Consider the following 24,416-nt stretch of genomic DNA (forward strand, 5'->3'; position numbering starts at 1 on the left):
TCGGTTGGTCCTTTTGACAGTCCAAGATGGCCACCACAGAGAATTTGAAAATCAGGACATTGTGAACCTGACTATAATTTCCAAGATTGATGTAAAGTACTTCATTTAAATCCGTGTACGGAATGTATTAGAGCAAGCAGAAGAAATAGCCAATAACAAACAAATCCTTTGCCTAAATTTTACGACAACAAGGGACAAAATTGCTCCCAGGAATACCATGCCAAAACTGAGTAACGATACCTTCAATTCTCCACCAAATAGATGCACCAAATCCTAAGGCAGTATTTACCCTCAGGCCAACTCTAGAAGGCATGAGTGTACCCCCCCCCCCCCCCCATACTAACTTTCTATTGGCCGTGACCAAGAAGTGTATCCTCCATCACTTTTATAGTAGTGACCATACTATAGGCTCATTTCCTGTATGCATTAAATGAAACATGTTGTGAACCGTCCAGCGAAATATAGGCGGATAAAAAATTGTCAGCCTCATTCTCAAAAATTTGTTTGCTTGATGTCCGTTTCTCCTTTATTAGCAGCATTTTTCTCTTCATACCTGGAGGAAGAGAAAGAAAGATGTTAGCAGGGAAGATGACAGAGGGGGGTATGCAGGGGAGAGGGGAGTATGAGGGGCAGAGGGGGGTATGAGGGGGAGAGGGAGGTATGAGGGGGAGAGGGGGGTATGCAGGGGAGAGGAGTATGAGGGGGAGAGGGGAGTATGAGGGGGAGAGGGGGGTATGAGGGGGAGAGGGGAGAGGGAGTATGAGGGGGAGAGGGGGGGTATGAGGGGGAGAGGGGAGTATGAGGGGGAGAGGGGGGTATGAGGGGGAGAGGGGAGTAGAGGGGGTATGAGGGGGAGAGGGGGCTATGAGGGGAGAGGGGGTATGAGGGGGAGAGGGGGGTATGCAGGGGAGAGGGGGGTATGAGGGGGAGAGGGGGGTGGGTGGCAACAGGGAAAAAGAAGAGTGAGAGCCGGGAGCTGTTAAACTACACCGCATGGACTTTGCACTTGGGTGGGTAAGGTCCATGTTAGCGTGGGGGGGGGGGGTGGGGGGGGGGATACACTGCATGTTTAGAAATGGAAATTTAGAAATAGAATTTAGAAATGCCACCCTTTGCTAGAATGAACATATCGTAATGGATTTTAGAAAGAAGAAGAGTGAAATCATTTTTTTCCATTTTATGTCAAACACTGTGAATTGCCTCTGTGTAGGAAATGTGCTATATACAAATCAACTTGCCTTGACATTTGTGTGATTTTATTTTTTAATGGAATAGATGCAGATGATATGTGATTGTTGCAGTGTAATGTATTAGTAACTGTTTGTGAATGGGAAAAACAAGACTTTAGGGACAAATTAGATGGTGCTTACAACAGCCTCTCTTCCTTGTTCCTTTTATACATGGTGTAGGTAGTGATCGTTATGAACACTAATACAAGAAACCCAGTCACCGCCGACAGGCCAACAACCACTTGCTGCTGGATATTCCTGCCTGGAAGAGCAGAGAGACAGATAGACTTAATGTCAGCAGAAAAGGTATGATCAGATATGGACAAAACAACCTTTTACCTCCTGATAGGAAATGACTACTACTAAATGATGTGGGATCACCCTGATGAATATCTCTGTACTTGATTGTGATCTCTTATCTAGAAGACATCTACCCTATGTTTCTCCAGTGTTCATTATCTTATCTTTTATATGGCTGGATAGATTATCTGCTATAAAACCTGTTGTAATCATTGCCTTTTGTGATGTCCTAAAATGTGTTTTTCTTTCAAGTCAAAAGTCCATCGTGTTGCCTTTTCTCTGGTCTTCATCTGTCTACATTAGCCTACTTCAAAGATAACACAGTTTGTTTGTCCTATTGGTCAATAGGTTAAGTGGTGACAACATAGAACCCAAAATCCTCCAACATTGGTTCCAGCACTCCATGCTAGCATGTTAGCATAATATGCACTATGTTGTGTGTTAGGCTCCATCAGAGACCTTTAATATAGATAGAGACACCCCAACTTCCAGTCACTTCCTGTATCTGTGCCACGGAAGTTTCGCCACTGCCACGCCCCCTTAGGAGAATGGTCAGCCAATTAAGTTTCATACCATTGACAAACAGCCAATCACAAGCTGATAACCACGTGTGTCTATTTAATGTTAAAGGTCTTTGGCTCCATTTTAGCACTCCTATAGTGCTCAACAGTCACATGACTTTCCGTGATGCTTCCAGCCCCGGAAGCGAGTTCCCCATTCATTTTCTCCATAGAAATTTTTAAAAATCCTTATATAACGAGTTTTAAGGCTGGAACCAAGCCAACCCATGACCCTACCCTACTGAATCGTGAGTGACCATAAAACATTTCAGTTGGAGGGGGAGGGAAAACAAGCTGGAAACTAGAACGATCGCACTACGGATATATGCCACCGCCAACAAGTGAGCAGCTGACATCCATGTCTGTCCAGACTTTGACGTTTGAGCAAAATGTAAAGAAATTCCGTGAAGGCGTTACTGAGGTATGGCGTTAACGAGCGTTGAAAATGGTGTTTGTGAGGTCACAGTGACCTTGACCTTTGAGAACCAAAATGTAATCAGTTGATCCTTTAATCCAAATGGACGTTTGAGCCAAATGTGGTGAAATTCCATCAAGATAGATAAGTCCTGAGATAACGCGTTAACGAGCTAGAAAATGGTGTTTGTGAGGTCACGTCACAGTGACCTTGAAATTTGACCTTTGAACACCAAAATGTAATCAGTTCATCCTGGATTGTTTGAGGCAAATTTGAAGAAATTCCGTCAAGGTGTTCCAGAGATATCATGTTAACGAGCATGAAACGAGTGGTTGTGAGGTCACAGTGACCTTGAACTTTGACCACCAAAATCTAATCAGTTCATCATTGAGTCCAAGTAGACGTTTGAGGCAAAATAGAAGAAATTCCATCAAGGCGTTCCTGAGATATCGTGTTAACGAGCTTGAAAATGGTGTTCGAGTGGTCACAGTGACCTTGACCTTTGACCACAAAAAATGAATCAGTTCATCCTTGAGTCCAAGTCGACGTTTGAGGCAAATTTGATTACATTCCGTCAAGGCGTTCCTCAGATATCGCGTTAACGAACATCGGATGGACGGACGGACGGACAACCCAAAAGAAAAGAAAATTTTCTATTTTCGACAAAACAGTCATTCTTCTGCATTCTCTAATGTCACTTTTTGTAAATGAAATAATGCTGAAATATAACGATTCATTAATTTGCTGAGGACCCTCTGGAACTCTCTCGAGGACCCCTGGTGGTCCCCGGAGTCCGGACCCCATGTTGAGAACCACTGGACTACACAACATGGGTTACATTAATGCTTATCTGTTCAGCACTCACACTGCAGACTCAAACACAAAAACAACATATCTGGAATAATCACAGCAGAAAATGTACTTACCTCCTGTGACTTTCTTAGTGAGCAGCATGTGTTTGGTATTGTCCAAGTGTCCATCGTGGACCTCTGGGTTGATCCCCAGTAGATGGCACATCAGTGGGTACACATTAACCGTCTCAAAGGGCCCCACCAGCAGGTTCTTCCGAAAGTCAGGCCCGACCGCTCTGAAGAATGGCTTCATGTCCATCATATGGTTGTCATAGCCATGCTCTCCTTTGTTGGACTGCAGAAGGGCAAACTACACAGGGAGAGTTTCAGTGGAAAGTTTGAGTGTCTGAGGATGGTCAAACTAAATACTGTCTCAGAGGACTTCCCACCCTGCCAAGAATACAATTCTGACCTAGGGCATTAATAGACACCCTCTAGCAGCCATATTGGAGGTCCACAGCTCTTACAGTAAGCATTAACCTCTGTCAACAGCTGGTTGTGTTTCTTGAGACTTGGTCATCGCAGTTATCAATAGATGTGGTTGATTGCTGTGCTGTCTTTGGAACTGATTACATCATGATAATGTCAGCTAGCTAACCATAATGTATCTAGGAGAAGATACACTATGGTTAAAACGTTAGTAGTGGCTAGTAGTTGGTTTCTTTGCTAAACTAGGCATCTCGCGCGCTACGCTCGATTCCTAGGCTCGCCAACCCTGCAGCTCACATACGCAGCTCGGCCACTGCACGGCCTCGTTGGCAACATACAGTACAGCTGTCCATGGATCTGAAGCCAGACTCCCACTTCTTTCAGTGCTCGCCCGCTGCGCGGCCTTGCCTGTCCTGCAGCTCGCATTCAAAGCTCGGCCGCTGCGCGGCCTTGCCCGCAACTTGGCTGGTGTGTGGCCTTGCCTGCCCTAATGGTGCGCGCACAATGTCTCCCTCTCTCTCTCCCTCAGTCTCTCTCCCCCTCTCTCTCTCTCCCTCAGTCTCTCCCCTCTCTTCTCTCTCCATCCAACTCCTCCTCTCCCTCACTCTCCCTCTCCCTCAGTCTCTCTCGTGACTTTGTGTGTGTGAGTGAATGTATGACATCACTGATGTCATCAGTGGGATTTATGACATCACTGATGATGTCATCAGGGATTTATGCCATCACTGATACATAATCAATGATGTCATCAGTGACATCGTCACTTAAAGTGTGTGTGTGTGTGTCTGTGTGTGTGTGTGTGTGTGTGTGCGTGCGTGCGTGCGTGCGTGTGTGTGTGTGTGTGTGTGAATTTATGAGATCACTGATAATGTCACAATGCCTATGTATGGCATCCATGGCATCACAGCTGACATCAGTCACTGATGACATCACTGAACTATAGCCTTTCATTCTAAATAGCATACAGTCCCTTAGCATGCTTGTGAAGTGAATAAATGTACACTTGGCCTGATTGTGCACACTCACCCCATTGATAACGTATCCAGGGTCAGCCATGAGGATGATGGGCAGGAGGCGCGGGTGCTTACTGTAGTGCAGTCTTGCTGGCATCTCCTCCTTTTTATACACATGGAGGTGGGGGTGGCCTCCCTTCAGAGCCTGGTACACCTTCTCCAGCATGCCTTCTTTGGGAAGCAGCATCCCAGTAGGACCATAATCTACAAGATGGAACTGGACATCCCTGAAGCTGAAGCCAGGGATCTTGGAGAGGATGATCTCCTGAACCAGTCCATTTCGTAGCACTGTGGTCATCCCGTGGTCGGCAGTGATCATAATGTTGAGTCGGTCGGTGAGGCCGTGGTCTTCGATCTTGTCCCGGATGTAGCCCACAGTGCGGTCCACTTGCCGGACCATCTCTTGGCGTTCTAGGGAATCTGGTCCATGTTCGTGCCCAGTCTTGTCTGGCTCTCCAAAGTACAGGGAGACAAAGTCCAGGTCCTGTTGGTGGAACCACTCTCCAATCACCTTGTCAATGTTCAGTCTCCAGTCTGTCTCATTGGAGTGGTCATAGAAACGAGGCTCCACTTGCCTCACCTCCACAATCTGTCCTTTGTAGGTGGCTGCTGTGCCGGGGAAGTGCAGGGAGCCTGCTTTGAGACCCTGGGAGAGGATGGAGCACAAACTGCTAACAGTTACGGAAAGAGAAGGCAGCGAAGCTCGTTTAACAAAATGCTTTGATAATAATAGACAGATTAGATCATACAGACAGGAAATCCTTAAAGACCCCCTAAAGTCATGTTTTAAAATGTATAAAACACTCTACTTTGAATAATAATCATTTGTGTCTGATGGTTTTCCCCACCAAAAAAGTTACATTGTCTCGTTAAAATATTCAAATTGATTTTCCATCCTTCCATTCGCTCATTAAACATTCCAGAATCTGTAAGTATGCAAATATTGATGATTATTAAAGTCTGCTGAATGCTGGACAGGGATTGGCTCCAAGTATTTGTGATGTCACAAATATCATCCTTGTAAGAAATCGCCTTTTCAGTGAGCACAGAGAAGCTTTCCACTTTCAGCAGATGATTGTGGAAACAGCCTTCTAGTGTCAAACTCTGCACAGACATCATTCTGCACAGTGAAGCTCAGACATCCAACTGTTTGTTTGATTTAACTTTAGGGGGTCTGATCGTCACAGAGATACAGTATATGGATAACTTTGATTTAACTTTAGGGGGTCTGATCATCACAGAGATACAGTATATGGATAACTTTGATTTAACTTTAGGGGGTCTGATCATCACAGAGATACAGTATATGGATAACTTTGATTTAACTTTAGGGGGTCTGATCATCACAGAGATACAGTATATGGATAACTTTGATTTAACTTTAGGGGGTCTGATCATCACAGAGATACAGTATATGGATAACTTTGATTTAACTTTAGGGGGTCTGATCATCACAGAGATACAGTATATGGATAACTTTGATTTAACTTTAGGGGGTCTGATCGTCACAGAGATACAGTATATGGATAACTTTGATTTAACTTTAGGGGGTCTGATCATCACAGAGATACAGTATATGGATAACTTTGATTTAACTTTAGGGGGTCTGATCGTCACAGAGATACAGTATATGGATAACTTTGATTTAACTTTAGGGGGTCTGATCATCACAGAGATACAGTATATGGATAACTTTGATTTAACTTTAGGGGGTCTGATCATCACAGAGATACAGTATATGGATAACTTTGATTTAACTTTAGGGGGTCTGATCATCACAGAGATACAGTATATGGATAACTTTGATTTAACTTTAGGGGGTCTGATCGTCACAGAGATACAGTATATGGATAACTTTGATTTAACTTTAGGGGGTCTGATCGTCACAGAGATACAGTATATGGATAACTTTGATTTAACTTTAGGGGGTCTGATCGTCACAGAGATACAGTATATGGATAACTTTGATTTAACTTTAGGTGGTCTGATCGTCACAGAGATACAGTATATGGATAACTTTGATTTAACTTTAGGTGGTCTGATCGTCACAGAGATACAGTATATGGATAACTTTGATTTAACTTTAGGGGGTCTGATCGTCACAGAGATAATGGATAACTTGAGCACCTGTCTCTGTGCTGTTATCCAAATGGGCAAGCTGCCATTGTCCCAGTAGCAATCAACAAACTGAGTCATATAGTACTGCTTCTTCTCCAGAGTGGTGGTGTTGAACCACATGTTGTGGATTACTCCATGATTCTCAATGTACCGTCCTGATGAAAAGGGGGAAATATAGATGAAAGAGATTGCAAAATATGACAGCTTTATGAGTAGTCAAGGCTTATAAATATGACAGCTTTAGTTTGCTCATTGGGGTATGATAGATTATCAGCCATTCCCAACCTGGGGATTGGCTGGGCCGAGAAGTAGGCCGCCAAATCATTGACAAAACATTAAAATGTATGTGGGAAAAAAAAAAAAAAAAAGTTATTATTATTACTATAATGATTATTATGTATGAGAATGCACCTCTCCATTGTTGAATAATACCGTTATTTAATTTATAATCAATTATTTGTGAATTAGCATATTGCAGAGTCAGATCGCGGACTGCATAATCGGGCACGTCGGGCAAATGCCCGGTGGCCTGGCCTGGCCTGGCCTGCAAAAAACATTTTTTTTTTTTTTTTGGTGCGCACAGTCAGGCCACTCACTGAACAGCAGGCCAGGCGCCGCCTACTGGTTTACTAGTGGTTTTATTACTTTATTCAGGGTTAAAGTGGGTGCATCTCATTGTAAAATTGGACTCGGCCCAAATTGGGCTTCAAACGGCCCAAATCTGGCTTCAAACAGCCCAAATTGGGCTTCAAACGACCCAAATTGGGCTTCAAACGGCCCAAATCTGGCTTCAAACGGCCCAAATTGGGCTTCAAACGGCCCAAATTGGGCTTCAAACGGACAAAGAATTTCGCCGCCGCCCTTTGGACGCCGGCACGCGTGTCGGCCCGTATCGGCCTGGCCTGCTTGGTATCTAATGCCCGGCCTGAATTATTTTCCCAGTCCACCCGTGTGCCGGGAACATCTCAAAGATTTTCTAGTGGGCCGTTGGTCAGAAAAGGTTGGGAACCGCTGGATTAGATTATATTGATACAGGACAATATCAGCTTCCTTAATGGAGCTCTTCTTACTGTTTCAAGGTCAAAATGGACTCAATTCCGTTTTGGAAGTCCTAGTCCTTCATTGTACAGTAGATAGAGTCTTGTCATGTCCAATGGCATTTGACATTTTTTGAACACACGCTTTAAGTTTGAATGCACATGTTGACCTGAGGCAGCACTTCAAGTAGTGCTGGTCAGGAGCTAGTTGTGTTGCAAGAAGGTCCGAGTCTCTATTCTGGAGAAATTTGATGTTTTCAAATGCTGGGGGTGACCGATTCTATTTTTGTACGAGCGATGCTGTTATCATAAATCACCTTAATTATGAATTAATTTCATTAGTCCATACAATCACCCTCCCCCAAAATCAAATACCCTCCCCAAAAAAATCACCCTCCCCCAAAATCAGCATTGTGTAGCCTACCTGTGAGCAGGGTGAAGTGTGTGGGGCTGGTGACGGTGAGGAAGGGTGGCGTGACATAAGCTGCCTTCACCCCATCCTGGGCCATCCTGTCCAGGTTAGGGGTTTCCACGTCTCGATCGTAGTCCCAGCGGAAGCCGTCAAAGGAGATGAGCAGCAGCTTGTTCCTGGAAGACCCAGTGAGGACCGACGCCGACCCAGAAACAGAGTCCTGCCACGGGGCAGCGGCACAGGGAGGGCTGGCCAGGAGGCAGAGGACCAGACTGAGCAGCAACATGACTGGAGCTTCAGACCTAGGAAGTAAAACTATGTGCCCAATACAAGTTGCAAGTCTCTTGACCTTTTCGCAGATGATCTGCCTCCTTACAGTGTTATGAACAAAGATGTTTCCAGATACCATAAGTCAATCTTTAAACTGCTGATTGGTTTGACTGCAATTTTCAACTTATTGGTCTACTCTTATCTTGGAACACCCCACGATCTGAGGCAAATCTCTAAGAGAAACAGGGACAGATAACACAAGACTGTACTCACACCCTTGAAGATGCATCGTTTGTTGAACTCTACTTTCTTATCTTATCTACTCATAAAGAGAATAGATCTATATAACTTTTCTTACTTAGGTTTATTGTAGCATGTGGCAGAGGGTGGAAGAAGGATTATCATCCTCTGCAATGCATCAAGTTCGCAAAGATAGCAATCTCTTACTGTAGCTTGTTGTCATTTTGTTCTGCTGGTCACTCTATATTTCCAAACTGATAAGCAAAAGGCCGCCATTTTGTCTTCCCATGGGTGAATTCTTCATACATACATAACACTATAACTACCGTACATAAAACATACCTGACATACATAACTACATAAAACATCCCTGAACATACATACCCTGAGTCAAGAGAATAACAGAATTTGCCCAAAATTGGGTTTATTGGCTCTCGGTTCAACATGTTGTTGACCGACATCCAAAAAAATCTTTTGGATTCTTTCAAAAACAAACAAGAGGGTGTGCTTCATGGTGTTTTATTTGCAGATATGTAATATCCATGGCAAGTAAACGGGTTCCCACAAAATGTATTCAAGTACATCAAATCTTTCTACCTCTACTACACCCATTACTTTGAATGCAAAATAACAAAAACAAAAAAACACATCATGCCCTATTCAAACTGCATTCATTAACCCATTGATACCTGATGCAGCATTTGTGTGTGTATCCCTTTAAGACCGCGTGAATGCGGTTCGCGGTCTTAAAGGGATACACACACAAATGAGGGATATACACGCAAATGCTGCATCAGGTATCAATGGGTTAAACTGCAGGACAAACGTTCTTGTCAATGCACTGCACTCGCCGCCAAATCACCTTTTTCTGCGAAGCCATTTTGTCGACTTGCTCTCCTGTGATGCATAGGCACTGTTCCCGTGATTTTTAAAGTCTCGACATTAACTACAAGACGGACAAACCACAGCTACAAAGACGTAACATTGTGACGTAGAAGATTCCCTTATCTCCTCCCATCCTGGATCAGACTGCTCTGAAGTCCTTCACGCGGATGAGTAAGACATATCGGACACGGCAAACAAGTGACCGAGGGAAGCCTCTACCGCCAACACAGCACAATGTGTAGAACACTGAAATGACAATAAAACTGCAGCACTATGTAAATTAGTTTGTACACAAAGCACATTCAATGATCATGGCATAATGTCCAAGGAAGTAAAAAGGCAGTGGCGCACAGCCAACACAATAAAGCAGGTGCAGGAACCAAAAACAGTCAAATGTCTGAGGAAGAGCATGTGCGCTCGAAACGTCACTGTCTTGTTGCTGGATGGCTAACTAAAAGGTAAACGGGAGCTCAGTGTGCGTGGACCTTCTTTCTTTTTACATAATGTCCAAGGAGACATTTAGAAAGCACGAAAAGCAAGAAAATATCAATAAATCATAATATTATTAAATAAAATTAAAAGTGCGATTCAATGTGCCACATCCTTAAAAGAGAGACTGTGCTCCAACCCGTTTGTCTGAATGAGTCCGGTTCGTTCAGAGATATCTCTACAGCTTAATTTCTTCCAAGGAGGATGACAATCATTTTCCAAACGTCTGGGTTCGAGAGAGGGATGAAGGATCAGACCTGGGACTGAAACGAGTATGAGGCAGGTGTGGCACTCCACACAGTCCTGGACCAGGCATGGAGAAGTATAGCAGAGAGTGGCTTACATATGGAGAGAGAAGTGGGCATGAGGAGGTCTGTCTATTTAGTGCCTTTCAGAAAACGGGGCGGCTGTTGCTTATGGACGACGGGCAGAGGGAGAAGTGCGCCTCGCTGGTCAGGCTGCTGAGCGCGCGCAGCACGGCGTCGGGCATGTGGTCCGCAAGCATCCGGGGGCTGATCAGAACGCTCCGGAACGCCGTTTCACTGGACCACTCGGCGCGGTACCGGACCTGTGAAAAACAGGGTCTGACAAGGAGGAGAGAGGAAGGAGGAATGAGGGTGACAAGGTGCACACCATCTCTATGAGAGTATCGGAGAGAACGCCTCTCCTCGTGGCACACAGTGTAGATATGGATCGGATTAGCTTTATTACACTTACCATGAACATTAAAATGCATCTCTGGAACATACATCAATACAACAATACATCGCTGGTTTCTCTTTCCCTTGCCAAACACATGACTTTCTCTGATAATATTTCAATCCTTATAAACTGATGGTAAACATGCTTGTTCCCCATCCAGGAGTATCCAATCCATTTGTGAAAAGTAGCCTATGTGTTACTATCCGAGCTGCCCGCTACCCGTTTCATTTGAATGTGTGTCCCCGTTGGATCCGTTTCCATAGTGTTTACAGCTTTAGCTCAGGAGCGGCTTTAGCTCAGGAGGTAGAGCGGGTCGGCCAATGACGCTAGGGTTGGCGGTTCGATCCCCGCTCCCTCCCAGCTGCTGTCGTTGTGTCCTTGGGCAAGACACTTAACCCTCCTTGCTCCCGATGGTGTGTAGGCACCCTGCGTGGCAGCCTGCCGCCATCGGTGTATGAATGGGTGAATGTAGACTATCTACTGATTGTAAAGCGCTTTGGATAAAAGCGCTATATAAATGCAGGCCATTTACCATTTACCATTTACATGTGGCTTGGAGACACATTGCATTCACACTTTTTTTTTATGAATGTGGCCAAATGCGTATAACTAATAATTTTTACGTCATTTGTGCAATTGCTGCCATGTTTGCCAATTGTGTTGACACACTTCTGCAAGTGGAAGATATCAGAGCCTACCAAAAGTTCTTGTTAGCACTGGGAGGTTTACGTTGATCTTGTTAGCATTGGGAGGTTTACGTTGATCTTTTTAGCACTGGGAGGTTTACGTTGATCTCTTGTTAGCACTGGGAGGTTTACGTTGATCTTTTTAGCACTGGGAGGTTTACGTTGATCTCTTGTTAGCATTGGGAGGTTTACGTTGATCTTGTTAGCACTGGGAGGTTTACGTTGATCTTTTTAGCATTGGGAGGTTTACGTTGATCTTTTTAGCATTGGGAGGTTTACGTTGATCTTTTTAGCACTGGGAGGTTTACGTTGATCTTTTTAGCACTGGGAGGTTTACGTTGATCTTTTTAGCATTGGGAGGTTTACGTTGATCTTTTTAGCATTGGGAGGTTTACGTTGATCTTTTTAGCACTGGGAGGTTTACGTTGATCTTTTTAGCACTGGGAGGTTTACGTTGATCTTGTTAGCATTGGGAGGTTTACGTTGATCTTTTTAGCACTGGGAGGTTTACGTTGATCTTTTTAGCACTGGGAGGTTTACGTTGATCTTGTTAGCATTGGGAGGTTTACGTTGATCTTTTTAGCACTGGGAGGTTTACGTTGATCTTTTTAGCACTGGGAGGTTTACGTTGATCTTGTTAGCATTGGGAGGTTTACGTTGATCTTTTTAGCACTGGGAGGTTTACGTTGATCTTTTTCTCGGTCGGCACCACATATTTGCAGTGAATCTGGCATGACGTGATCGCAGCATGAGAGTAAATAAATAAAGTGACAAGACAAGACAAACCTCCGTGACGGCCCGTCCTCTGTGATGTGCAGGATGTGACCGGGCAGGTAGAGGGGTAGGTGGGCGGCCGTGTGAGCGGGCGAGTCCTCCGGCGAGGCCAGGCTCTGATAGGATGACGAGTGACGAATCATCAGCGACTCCTCCCCCAGCAGCGGCTGGCTAAGCTCCTCCTCCCTCCTGTTGTCCATCTCGGTGGGGAAGTCGTCCGGGTCTCCTCCGAACAGCTCGTACCAGCATCCCCGCAGCAGGATGCGGTACTGGAATACGGAGTGAAATGGTGAAGGTGACGGAGAAAGACATGGGAGATGTGGATGCAAAGAAGAGACTTTTCTGTTTTGTCCACTCGAGCTGTGCCAGTGTCAGTGCTTCGAATGGTTCTCACCTTGGGCTTATTGCAGTTTGAGACCATTTTCAGTATCCGTCTCTTCAAATCCTCCATATTGGGAATGCTCAATCTGCGCAAAAAGCGAGAGTCGTGGGACAATGAAGAGGAGAAAGAGGAAGGAATATTGCAAACGAAAACCTCAAGTAAGAGAAGAACAAGGAAAAAAGGGGAAATGTGAGTCACACTCATTTTCTCTGTGCCAGTAATGGCAGGGCCAAATAAAGCCTCTCCATCAGGAGTCTATAATAGTCTCTACAGCCACAGCACATTCATATTGGCCCTCTGAATAGAGGACTTCCTAAAGTCCCTAACACACAAACAGGTTTACCATCAGTGATTCACAGTGAATAGCAGCAGCATCAATGAAAGTGCATAAAGAAACTCACCAGTATCAACATATATTTATTTGTGAAATAAATGGAGGGCAAGAATGAAGTGTATATCGTAAAAATAAATAAATAAATGAAGAAATAAATAATTTGTCTTACCTGGGCACCAGGTCCTTTCCCAGCACAACAGAAATCACAAAGTCTTTGGAGTACTCAGCCAAGGCTTTACTGCAGAAGGAGAAAATGGAGAACAAAAATGTTGGAAAAGGAAAACCCAGTTAGGTTGGAAGCATGTCCAATATTAAACAGTGCACAAAGCACATGGACTCTGTGTAGTCATTCATTACCTCATGAGTCCCCCTGGTGGAGAGAACGAGTAGCACTGCAGGGTGGGGAAGGAATTGCGCAGAAGGATGGCCAGCAGGGAGGCTGTGCCGGCGCCCAGACTGTGACCAGTGATGACCAGCTTATACTCCTACAAACACACAGACACAGTCAGACTGACTGTGACCAGTGATGACCAGCTTATACTCCTACACACACACAGACACAGTCAGACTGTGACCAGTGATGACCAGCTTATACTCCTACAAACACACAGACACAGTCAGACTGTGGCCAGTGATGACCAGCTTATACTCCTACAAACACACAGACACAGTCAGACTGTGACCAGTGATGACCAGCTTATACTCCTACAAAACACACAGACACAGTCAGACTGTGACCAGTGATGACCAGCTTATACTCCTACAAAACACACAGACACAGTCAGACTGTGACCAGTGATGACCAGCTTATACTCCTACAAACACACAGACAGACTGTGACCAGTGATGACCAGCTTATACTCCTACAAACACACAGACACAGTCAGACTGTGACCAGTGATGACCAGCTTATACTCCTACAAACACACAGACACAGTCAGACTGTGACCAGTGATGACCAGCTTATACTCCTACAAACACACAGACACAGTCAGACTGTGACCAGTGATGACCAGCTTATACTCCTACAAACACACAGACACAGTCAGACTGTGACCAGTGATGACCAGCTTATACTCCTACAAAACACACAGACACAGTCAGACTGTGACCAGTGATGACCAGCTTATACTCCTACAAACACACAGACACAGTCAGACTGTGACCAGTGATGACCAGCTTATACTCCTACAAAACACACAGACACAGTCAGACTGTGACCAGTGATGACCAGCTTATACTCCTACAAACACACAGACACAGTCAGACTGTGACCAGTGATGACCAGCTTATACTCCTACAAAACACACAGACACAGTCAGACTGTGACCAGTGATGACCAGCTTATACTCCTACAAACACACAGACACAGTCAGACTGTGACCAGTGATGACCAGCTTATACTCCTACAAAACACACAGACACAGTCAGACTGTGACCAGTGATGACCAGCTTATACTCCTACAAACACACAGACACAGTCAGACTGTGACCAGTGATGACCAGCTTATACTCCTACAAACACACAGACACAGTCAGACTGTGACCAGTGATGACCAGCTTATACTCCTACACACACACAGACACAGTCAGACTGTGACCAGTGATGACCAGCTTATACTCCTACAAACACACAGACACAGTCAGACTGTGACCAGTGATGACCAGCTTATACTCCTACAAACACACAGACACAGTCAGACTGTGACCAGTGATGACCAGCTTATACTCCTACAAACACACAGACACAGTCAGACTGTGACCAGTGATGACCAGCTTATACTCCTACAAAACACACAGACACAGTCAGACTGTGACCAGTGATGACCAGCTTATACTCCTACAAACACACAGACACAGTCAGACTGTGACCAGTGATGACCAGCTTATACTCCTACAAACACACAGACACAGTCAGACTGTGACCAGTGATGACCAGCTTATACTCCTACAAACACACAGACACAGTCAGACTGTGACCAGTGATGACCAGCTTATACTCCTACAAACACACAGACACAGTCAGACTGTGACCAGTGATGACCAGCTTATACTCCTACAAAACACACAGACACAGTCAGACTGTGACCAGTGATGACCAGCTTATACTCCTACAAACACACAGACACAGTCAGACTGTGACCAGTGATGACCAGCTTATACTCCTACAAACACAGACACAGTCAGACTGTGACCAGTGATGACCAGCTTATACTCCTACACACACACAGACACAGTCAGACTGACTGTGACCAGTGATGACCAGCTTATACTCCTACAAAACACACAGACACAGTCAGACTGTGACCAGTGATGACCAGCTTATACTCCTACAAACACACAGACACAGTCAGACTGTGACCAGTGATGACCAGCTTATACTCCTACAAACACACAGACACAGTCAGACTGACTGTGACCAGTGATGACCAGCTTATACTCCTACAAACACACACAGACACAGTCAGACTGTGACCAGTGATGACCAGCTTATACTCCTACAAACACACAGACAGACTGTGACCAGTGATGACCAGCTTATACTCCTACAAACACACAGACACAGTCAGACTGTGACCAGTGATGACCAGCTTATACTCCTACACACACACAGACACAGTCAGACTGTGACCAGTGATGACCAGCTTATACTCCTACAAACACACAGACACAGTCAGACTGTGACCAGTGATGACCAGCTTATACTCCTACAAACACACACAGACACAGTCAGACTGTGACCAGTGATGACCAGCTTATACTCCTACAAACACACAGACACAGTCAGACTGTGACCAGTGATGACCAGCTTATACTCCTACAAACACACACAGACACAGTCAGACTGTGACCAGAGATGACCAGCTTATACTCCTACAAACACACACAGACACAGTCAGACTGTGACCAGTGATGACCAGCTTATACTCCTACAAACACACAGACACAGTCAGACTGTGACCAGTGATGACCAGCTTATACTCCTACAAACACACAGACACAGTCAGACTGTGACCAGTGATGACCAGCTTATACTCCTACAAACACACAGACACAGTCAGACTGTGACCAGTGATGACCAGCTTATACTCCTACAAACACACAGACACAGTCAGACTGTGACCAGTGATGACCAGCTTATACTCCTACAAACACACAGACACAGTCAGACTGTGACCAGTGATGACCAGCGTATACTCCTACAAACACACAGACACAGTCAGACTGTGACCAGTGATGACCAGCTTATACTCCTACAAACACACAGACACAGTCAGACTGTGACCAGTGATGACCAGCGTATACTCCTACAAACACACAGACACAGTCAGACTGTGACCAGTGATGACCAGCTTATACTCCTACAAACACACAGACACAGTCAGACTGTGACCAGTGATGACCAGCTTATACTCCTACAAACACACACAGACACAGTCAGACTGTGACCAGTGGTGACCAGCTTATACTCCTACAAACACACAGACACAGTCCATACTTCTAATGTTAGGATCTACTCCCTCTGCAAAGCTGCTTTTCATTCATGACAATAACCATGCCAACACATGGCTGAGGTGCGTTCCTTCCAAAGCTGCTTTTCATTCATGACGATACGTTTTGCATGTTGCTAAATGGTCAAGAGATGATTAGGATTGGTTTTCATCAGAAGCTTACCGGTGCAATGGACAACGCCTGGTTCAGGATGCCGTCATTCACCAGCTTCTTGTAGATATAGCCTGCTGCCTGAGACATGCCCTGCAGGTGTCACACACAGAGCAGCATGACTCTCTGGGGGAACTCACACACCATACGACACAAGGTTCCACCTGAGACCGCTGGCAACGATAGACCCTTCTCGCGGGTGGCCATTGTGTGTCGAAAAGGCAGGGTAAACACAGGTGCGAGCAAAACACTAATGAGGGTTTCCAACTTGCATGATTGGAATTTGGAAACCCTCATTAGTGTTTTGCTTGCACCTGTGTTTATTCTGCCTTTTTGGCACAAAATGGCCCCCGTGAAAAGGGGTCTATCAACAGATAGATGGAAAGGAATGTGTTTGAAGGTGCATTGACCTTGTGAGCATAGCAGGTTCCAGACACTCCCTCTACAGGCAGGTTCTCACACTCAGCAGACAGGTCTGTCAGGACGTCCTGCAGGAGAGACGGTGTGTGAAATAAACTATCAAAGTGGGGGAATTTGATTGAGAGAAGAGGGGAGCAAACTTTCAAATGGATAGCAACCACTGAAAGCAGTTCAACTGAACGACACACATCTGGGGTAGCCTGGGTAAACCCAGCCTCCACGTGACCTCTATGTGCTATCAGTCACCAAGTCACTCACGACGAAGTCACTCACAAAGTGTTCATGACTGATAGCACAGAGGTCATGTGGAGGCTGGGTTTACCCAGGCTACATCTGGGATTCCCCACACTTTCTCACGCATCAAATTCAGTGTTACAGATTAAAGTTGAAAAAGGTGACGTGTACAGATACTCTCCCAAAAATTTGAATATCATGGAAAAGTTCGTTTTTTTCCATAATTCCTTTCAAAAAGTGAAACTTTCATAGATTATAGATTCATTACACACAAAGTGAAATATTTCTAGCCTTTATTTGTTTCATTTTTCATAATTTTTTGGCCTACAGCTCCAGAAAACCCCCAAAACACTATTTCAAGAAATTAGAATAGTGTGAAGAAAATCAGCAGTTACTTCTCAGTTATGACTGACTCCAGCCTCAGTCCACTCCCTCTGAATCTCAGCCAAATCTTTTAATCATCTTTGCTTGACAATCCGCTGAAGCCCACGGTCATCCATGGTATTTCCATGATATTCAATTTTTTTTGGAAAGGATCTGTATATATTTTTTTATGATTCCGAATGATGCTCTATCTTACAAACATTTAAGATTCCAAATTGTAACTGTTAATATGAAAACTAAATAAAGAACAATATATCAGTCAGAATAGGCCAGTCAATTCTTGCATTTTTATTCTGGTCGGGCTATTATTCTAATTAGTATTGGAATATTAGGCTCTACCTGAAACCAGTTAATGACATCTATAATAAAGCCAAAATGAACCAAGCTAATTTGACTGATAGACTCTGGGTGCCCAGATTGGAATTCACCTAATTAAAAAACCAAACCAAATGTTGAACGCTGGGAGTCCCGGCTCACCTTGAGTGACAGCGTTCCTCTGACAGCCACCAGTACAGCTTCCCTCTTATGATCCAGAGCCACAAAGAAGGGGATCTCATAGATCTGCAACAAAACATGCTTTAATGATCAATATGGATGGACAAGTGAAATCACTGACAGTGTAGGGCCGGTGCTGTCATCCAAATAATAATACACAAATAAATAATAACACTGAGGGGAAACTGAACATGAACATTCGTGACGAGACGAAGGTCTTCTACCTGGTTGTGGAAGCTGACGTGGATGAAGTCTCTGTACTGCAGACCAGTGCTGTGTAGGATGGATGAAAAATGGCAGCCAAGGTGGTCTCCCCCTACAATGTCGTACTCCGCAGCTTGGCTCCTACAGCTGACACACACACACACACACACACACACACACACACACACACACACACACACACACACACACACACACACACACACACACACACACACACACACACACACACACACACACACACACACACACACACACGTTACGTTTAGGATTTATATTACCAGCTGCAAATGAACTAAGCTAACTTAGAGACTACCTGAATCTGCTTGTTAGCTATGGCTGCATGATATGATGATGACTAAAATAATACTATTTACAATGAGATACTAAAGGTTACTACACCAAGGTAGAATGAGATTATAATGGTTAGGAGTTGCTCAGCTTTAAATAAAGATTTTCCAACTTGCAACTTGACTTGTAGGGCAAGCAAACTACACGGTCACTAGAATATTTTGCTTTGGAAGCCATTTGACATAACTTTTCTCTACAAAGAAGACCAAAAAGTGCAGCCATTTAGAAATTGCCGCAGTTAATAATGCAATTTCAATCGATTTGGGCAGTCCTGTTTCAACCTGTAGTCTGCTGCCATCCCAAACTGACAGGCCTCATGACTTGACTGAAACCAGGAGAACGTCTCACCAGTCTCCACTGAGTTTGCAGGGCCCAGTCAGGGGGTGGGAGTAGATGTACAGGGGCCAGCCATATGCTGCTGCAGCAAACTGCATACAGTGCGCTGCCTTCTCCAACTCTGTCTCCAAATCCTCAGCCTACAAATAGTAAGATACACAAGAAAACAGCACAGCTACGGTAGTTAGAAACATAGAAGAATGTATCAATTAAATAATGACTCTTACCTATACTAAAGGTCCTTACACATCGGGAGTGTTTTTTTCTCGTGCGATTAATTCGCACGTCAATAATATTTTCCGAACCTATATCAGTCAATGCAACCGTGCATACCAACGGCGAAGTTTCGCTGAGCGTTATTGCGGTGTTTATTTTTTCGAACCACGGTCGATTTTTCAGAAATTCGCTTCCGACGTGTACACATCTGTGGCTGTGATTGACAGGTGGGTCAAAACTCGCATCGCAATTCCGTGCTGTATATTCGCATCGCTCTTGATGTGTAAGGACCTTAGGACTGAACAAAGTGAGGCTAACTTTGACTATAAGTGTCAAGAATAATTCCTTTCCAACGGCGGATGCTAGAATATGTTGATAACCCGGCTGGTTTACCAACTTGCAACTAACTGACTCCAACACAACACCTCTGTGTGAGTGTCTAACTAGAAGACTGACTGACTCCAACACTTACAATGGGGGAAGAAGGGCTGTGAATGAGGATATCATCGGGGTCTCTGCACTGCTCCATCTTATCCTGCTCCTGGTGAAGCAGAGCCAAGCCAGCTGCTATGTCACTGGGAACCAGGTCTGTGTCCTGCAAAACACACACACACACACACACACACACAGACATGTGCGCGCACACACACGGCAAACCAGAGAGCATCTTACAATGTGTCTGGTGTCAGTATCACACCTCTAGACTGTGCTACAGCAAATATTAAAACCTAAAACTGATCAGCCTAGCCTATTAATTTAAATGAATGGTGGAATTGTAAAATGTATGCTTCTATCTGAGGGGTTACACTTTCATTTGTTTTTTGTTTTCTCCATGGTGTAGATAGAAATTAAATAGAGTCCGCACACCGATATTTGTCAGCTCCCAGGTCAGTTTATTTAACGTTTCGACCAGACGGTCTTCATTAGAAGACTGGTTTTCTGATGAAGACCGTCTGGTCGAAACGTTAAATAAACTGACCTGGGCGCTGACAAATATCGGTGTGCGGACTCTATTTAATTTCTAAGTTCATTTGCCTTTTGTCCTGCACCTGACCTCCTTCAAGCGGATGTGCACGCCCTACTTCTTTCTTCATTCCCTATGGTGTAACCATGTTCTCCTTTATAATTTCGCAGGAGGTTTCCACACAGTAGCTTTTTATGGGGCAACCCTTGCTTCCCAGAACTTCAATTGCATCAGTTTCGCTCACTTGGTAATGAGATAGTGGCGACTCCCTCGAATGAGCAAATCTGGCGGTTAGTGTCTCGGCAGACTGTTCATGGAGAGCAGGGCAACCGTGATTTGACACCTTATACTCTATAGTGATTTGCAAAGGCAGGCAGGGGCACTGAGAGGGAGGGATTCCCGGCTTACAGAGAAGAAGCCGCCGACGAGCTGGGAGATGCTGGAGAATGCTGCTCTGTGGCTCTCGTCCTGTGGCAGGCAGCAGCACAGCAGCCGCAGCCTGCTCTCCCACACCTTGACGGCCAGGGAGCGAGCTGTGGACAGGAACTGGGAGCGCTCGCTGCTCTCCGTGTCTCGCACGCCCAACTGCTCCACGGCAGCCGGCTGAGGATGGGGCTTCCCCAGCGGGTCAAAAACAAACAGCACCCCCAGGCCCGTGGAGAGCAGTACGATCCAGCTGGTGTGGCAAAGAAAGACACATATTAGATCGATCAAAGCACCTCTTCAACTGCGGTCACACCCCTTGACAGCATTATGTACCATGAATGAAAACAAGCTCATGAATGCAGTTGTGAATTAACTGTAAAAAAAAATATATATATATATATATTGTAGCGATGTGGGGTTGTCAGTAAACATGGGATTGTCTGAGTGTTAGGGGTAGTTCGCTGGGGGTGTTGTAGTGTGTTTCCTACCGCACTTGAACGCGCTGTGAATGGAGGTAATGCACGTGAAGGGAACATGGAGTCACGTGGGGTTGCTAGCTCGCCGGGGATTGGTTGAGCGGGAGGCGGCCATTTGGTCGGCGGGGAAATGTGTGTGTTGGTCAGTCTGAAGATACGAGGGAGCTGACTGGACGTGTGTGTAGCTAGGAGCTGTGGGTGTTAGCTAGGAGCGTAGCCAAGTGTGGCTAAGCGCTGGAAGCTATGAGTGTGAGCCCTGAATAAAGCCTGTACCAAGTATTGCCTCTTCTCCTCCTCCATTAATGGTCCCGGGAGTGGATCATTACAATATATATATATATATATATATATATATATATATATATATATATATATATATATATATATATATATATATATATATAATAAAGTCATATCCCTGATGTGATCAACCCACCTGGCAACCACTGCTGCTATGACAGCACCCACTGTGGCAGGATCACAGCCCTGACTGTCACCAGACACCCACACAGTTCCCAGGCAGGCCCACACCAGCTCAGGGATGTACAGGAGCGCCCGCAGATACACCAGCGCAGGGATGGAGCGACGTGGGCCAGGGTTCGTAATAGTACCTGGGGAACATCATTGATATCCCTGAAATCAGTGACATTTTACCTATGCCCAGCACCAGCATCAAGGATGGATGTTCACATAGGCCATTTTGGAAGAACAGACAGTGACAGACAAAGACAATGATTCAGTACAAGGGGTGTCAGGGGTAGTCTAATGGTTAGAGACTGTCTTGTAAGCACAAGGTGGTGTCAGGTTTACTTGTCCATCAAAAGGTGCATGTCCTGTCAAAGTGTCCTTGAGCAAGGCACTGAACCCCTATGTGCTCATTCATTATACGTTGCTCTGGAGAAAAGCATCAGCTACAGTAAATTAATCAAATTAACTTGAGCGCCTCCATCCAGGAACACACTGTGACTGATCATAATGCCAAGTCATTTTTAAACACCTGTTATCTAAAGATGCCAACATAATGTAGTTAAATGACAACAAACAGTGGTTTACCTTGAGCACTGACGTAGACAATTGCACATAGTGACAAGATGATCAGCGCTAGCAAGACCAACAGCACGACCAGGTAGCTGTGGAGGAGTCCTCCGCCTTTACAACCAAAACTGCCCTTATGAAGCGTGTACAAGACAAGCGTCCCAATCCACCTGAGGACAACAGGGCAGCAAAGAAAGACAGCAATTCAGCCAATGCATATCAGATTTGGTATGACATTAACTATTGGTTGTTGACTTTAGGAGATATGGGGGTGTATCATCAACATACCAAATTATACGGACGAAGAGTTCAAAGGCGCCGGGGAATACAAGGTCATCACTGGCGATTCCCCAACGCCGACCGAACACCACCATCCCAGGCATTTTGACAGCCGACCGATACAACAAAATATCTATCTTACCTCACTGAAAGTCGAGACGATACTTCCAGCCAGTCAATATGCATGACTCCGCTGACACAGACACTACTCTAACCACGAGCGTTTGCCACTGCTGTCACATTTTGATTTCGTAAACGTTCACTTTCATTTCCTGATCGGCTCAGATGATTTCTACTTGACGGGTGTCAACAAAATAGCTAGCAAGCCAACGTGTGTGCGTTACTAGCTAGCTACCGCTACTGTGTAAGCTGTAGCGTTCAACGTTTCGTGACTCGTAGCTTCTAACAATTAGCTGGCTAGCTAGCTAGCAAGAACAACCTTTTCTAAAAGTATTTCTATAAACTAACAACGTTAACTCCTGTATCGTTATAACAACTACAACGTATAATTTATGGGTAACGCTAACGCTATATATATATCGATATAGCTCGGTGACTAACCCATTATTCCTTAGGTTTACGTTAACTAACGTCAGAAACCTGTGTTTTTGTTTTGTTTTGCTCGCTCGAAAAAGCAAGAGTGTCCGGTTCATAACCACACCCTTCTGCAACAACAGAGCGCCGTAGAAGGGTTCCGCCTGTGACACAGTGCCATGATCCAGAGGTCAGCATCAGTATGATGCTAAATGTGCAGTGAATATGCCACTGTCTCTGACTTGTCTTATCACTATACTGCCTTATGCTTGTTGTGTCTCTTGTTGTTTTTGCACCCATATGCCCTGTTATATTTGTTATATTTGTACTATTTGCACTATGTTGTAAACGGAGTCCACAGCACAAGAATTTCACACGTGATACTTGTACCATGGAGTGACAATAAAAATCTTGAATCTTGAATCTTGAATCTTGAAATGATTGTATCTTTTTTAAATATGTGCTTTGATTTAATCAAATGTAACTCAATTTGTAACTTGAGTTACTTGACAAAGTAACTGGTATAATATTACTGAAATCCTATAAGTAATAAGTTATATTACTGAGTTACTGCTAAAAGTAATATATTACATGTAATATATTACTTTTGTAATGAGTTACCCCCAACAATGAGTATGATGCACAGTGCAAGGTCACAGTCATGATGACGCTGTAAGCCTGTCGGCTTCTGTTTGTCTGGCATTCTAATTCTACACAAAGATAACAATAGCTTTTTAAAAAGGTGATGAACTTTAACCCTTCACACTGCCTACTTTCCTGCTTTACTTTACTGCTAGTCTCTATCCCGGACTATGCCGCTAACAGAGGAAATCACATCATCCCAATTTTGTTATTACTTCACAGATGACTAGTTGACTTTAAGGTTTCGCTGATCTCTTCACCCTCAATTATGAGCCCCTGAGGGTGATCTAGACTTAGTACTTTTGTAAGTGTTTTTTTTGTTTATTGTGATTGTAACCACTTTGCAAACTATGTTTCACAAAGGTTCTATGCCCACAAAGTTATTATAGATGTTTGTATTACTAGTTTAGGTGTGTAGACCAGCTTCACAACCTCTCTCTTCTCTCAAGTCTGGTGTGAGCCCTCTTGCGTCTGCAGTCCAGCAGATGCAGCGAAAACTCATTTGACACAAAAATGACAAAAGCGTGTGTAATTGCCAGTGTAAATCTTTAAATGTAAAAACTGCTTTCATACTATCAAAAGTCATACAGTAAATCAAAGTAATTTCAAAGAT

The 24,416-nt window shown here is 44.5% G+C and overlaps 2 protein-coding genes across 2 annotated transcripts; both read right to left on the reverse strand.

Annotated features, from left to right (window-relative positions):
- Window positions 1–492: 492 nt before the first annotated feature.
- On the reverse strand, window positions 493–8,629 carry LOC310775586 (ectonucleotide pyrophosphatase/phosphodiesterase family member 7-like; the record flags this gene model as incomplete). Its single annotated transcript, XM_083635752.1, has 6 exons — window positions 8,377–8,629; window positions 6,925–7,070; window positions 4,811–5,443; window positions 3,431–3,665; window positions 1,371–1,491; window positions 493–553 (listed from the first exon to the last, which is right to left on the reverse strand). Exons 1-6 carry the CDS (start codon window positions 8,459–8,461, stop codon window positions 493–495), a joined length of 1,281 nt encoding a protein of 426 aa, XP_083491878.1. The 5' UTR covers window positions 8,462–8,629.
- A 767-nt stretch (window positions 8,630–9,396) lies between these two features.
- Window positions 9,397–23,199, reverse strand: daglb (diacylglycerol lipase, beta). The gene is made up of 15 exons (XM_083634674.1): window positions 22,637–23,199; window positions 22,367–22,518; window positions 21,750–21,924; window positions 20,820–21,087; window positions 19,920–20,042; window positions 19,244–19,371; window positions 18,547–18,673; window positions 18,305–18,388; window positions 17,200–17,277; window positions 16,802–16,882; window positions 13,484–13,611; window positions 13,296–13,364; window positions 12,805–12,877; window positions 12,423–12,679; window positions 9,397–10,832 (listed from the first exon to the last, which is right to left on the reverse strand). Exons 1-15 carry the CDS (start codon window positions 22,729–22,731, stop codon window positions 10,640–10,642), a joined length of 2,031 nt encoding a protein of 676 aa, XP_083490800.1. The 5' UTR covers window positions 22,732–23,199; the 3' UTR covers window positions 9,397–10,639.
- Window positions 23,200–24,416: the final 1,217 nt, after the last annotated feature.

The sequence above is a fragment of the Poromitra crassiceps genome (genome assembly GCF_964638095.1).
Source record: "Poromitra crassiceps genome assembly, chromosome: 4".
Taxonomy (NCBI): Eukaryota; Metazoa; Chordata; class Actinopteri; order Beryciformes; family Melamphaidae; genus Poromitra; species Poromitra crassiceps.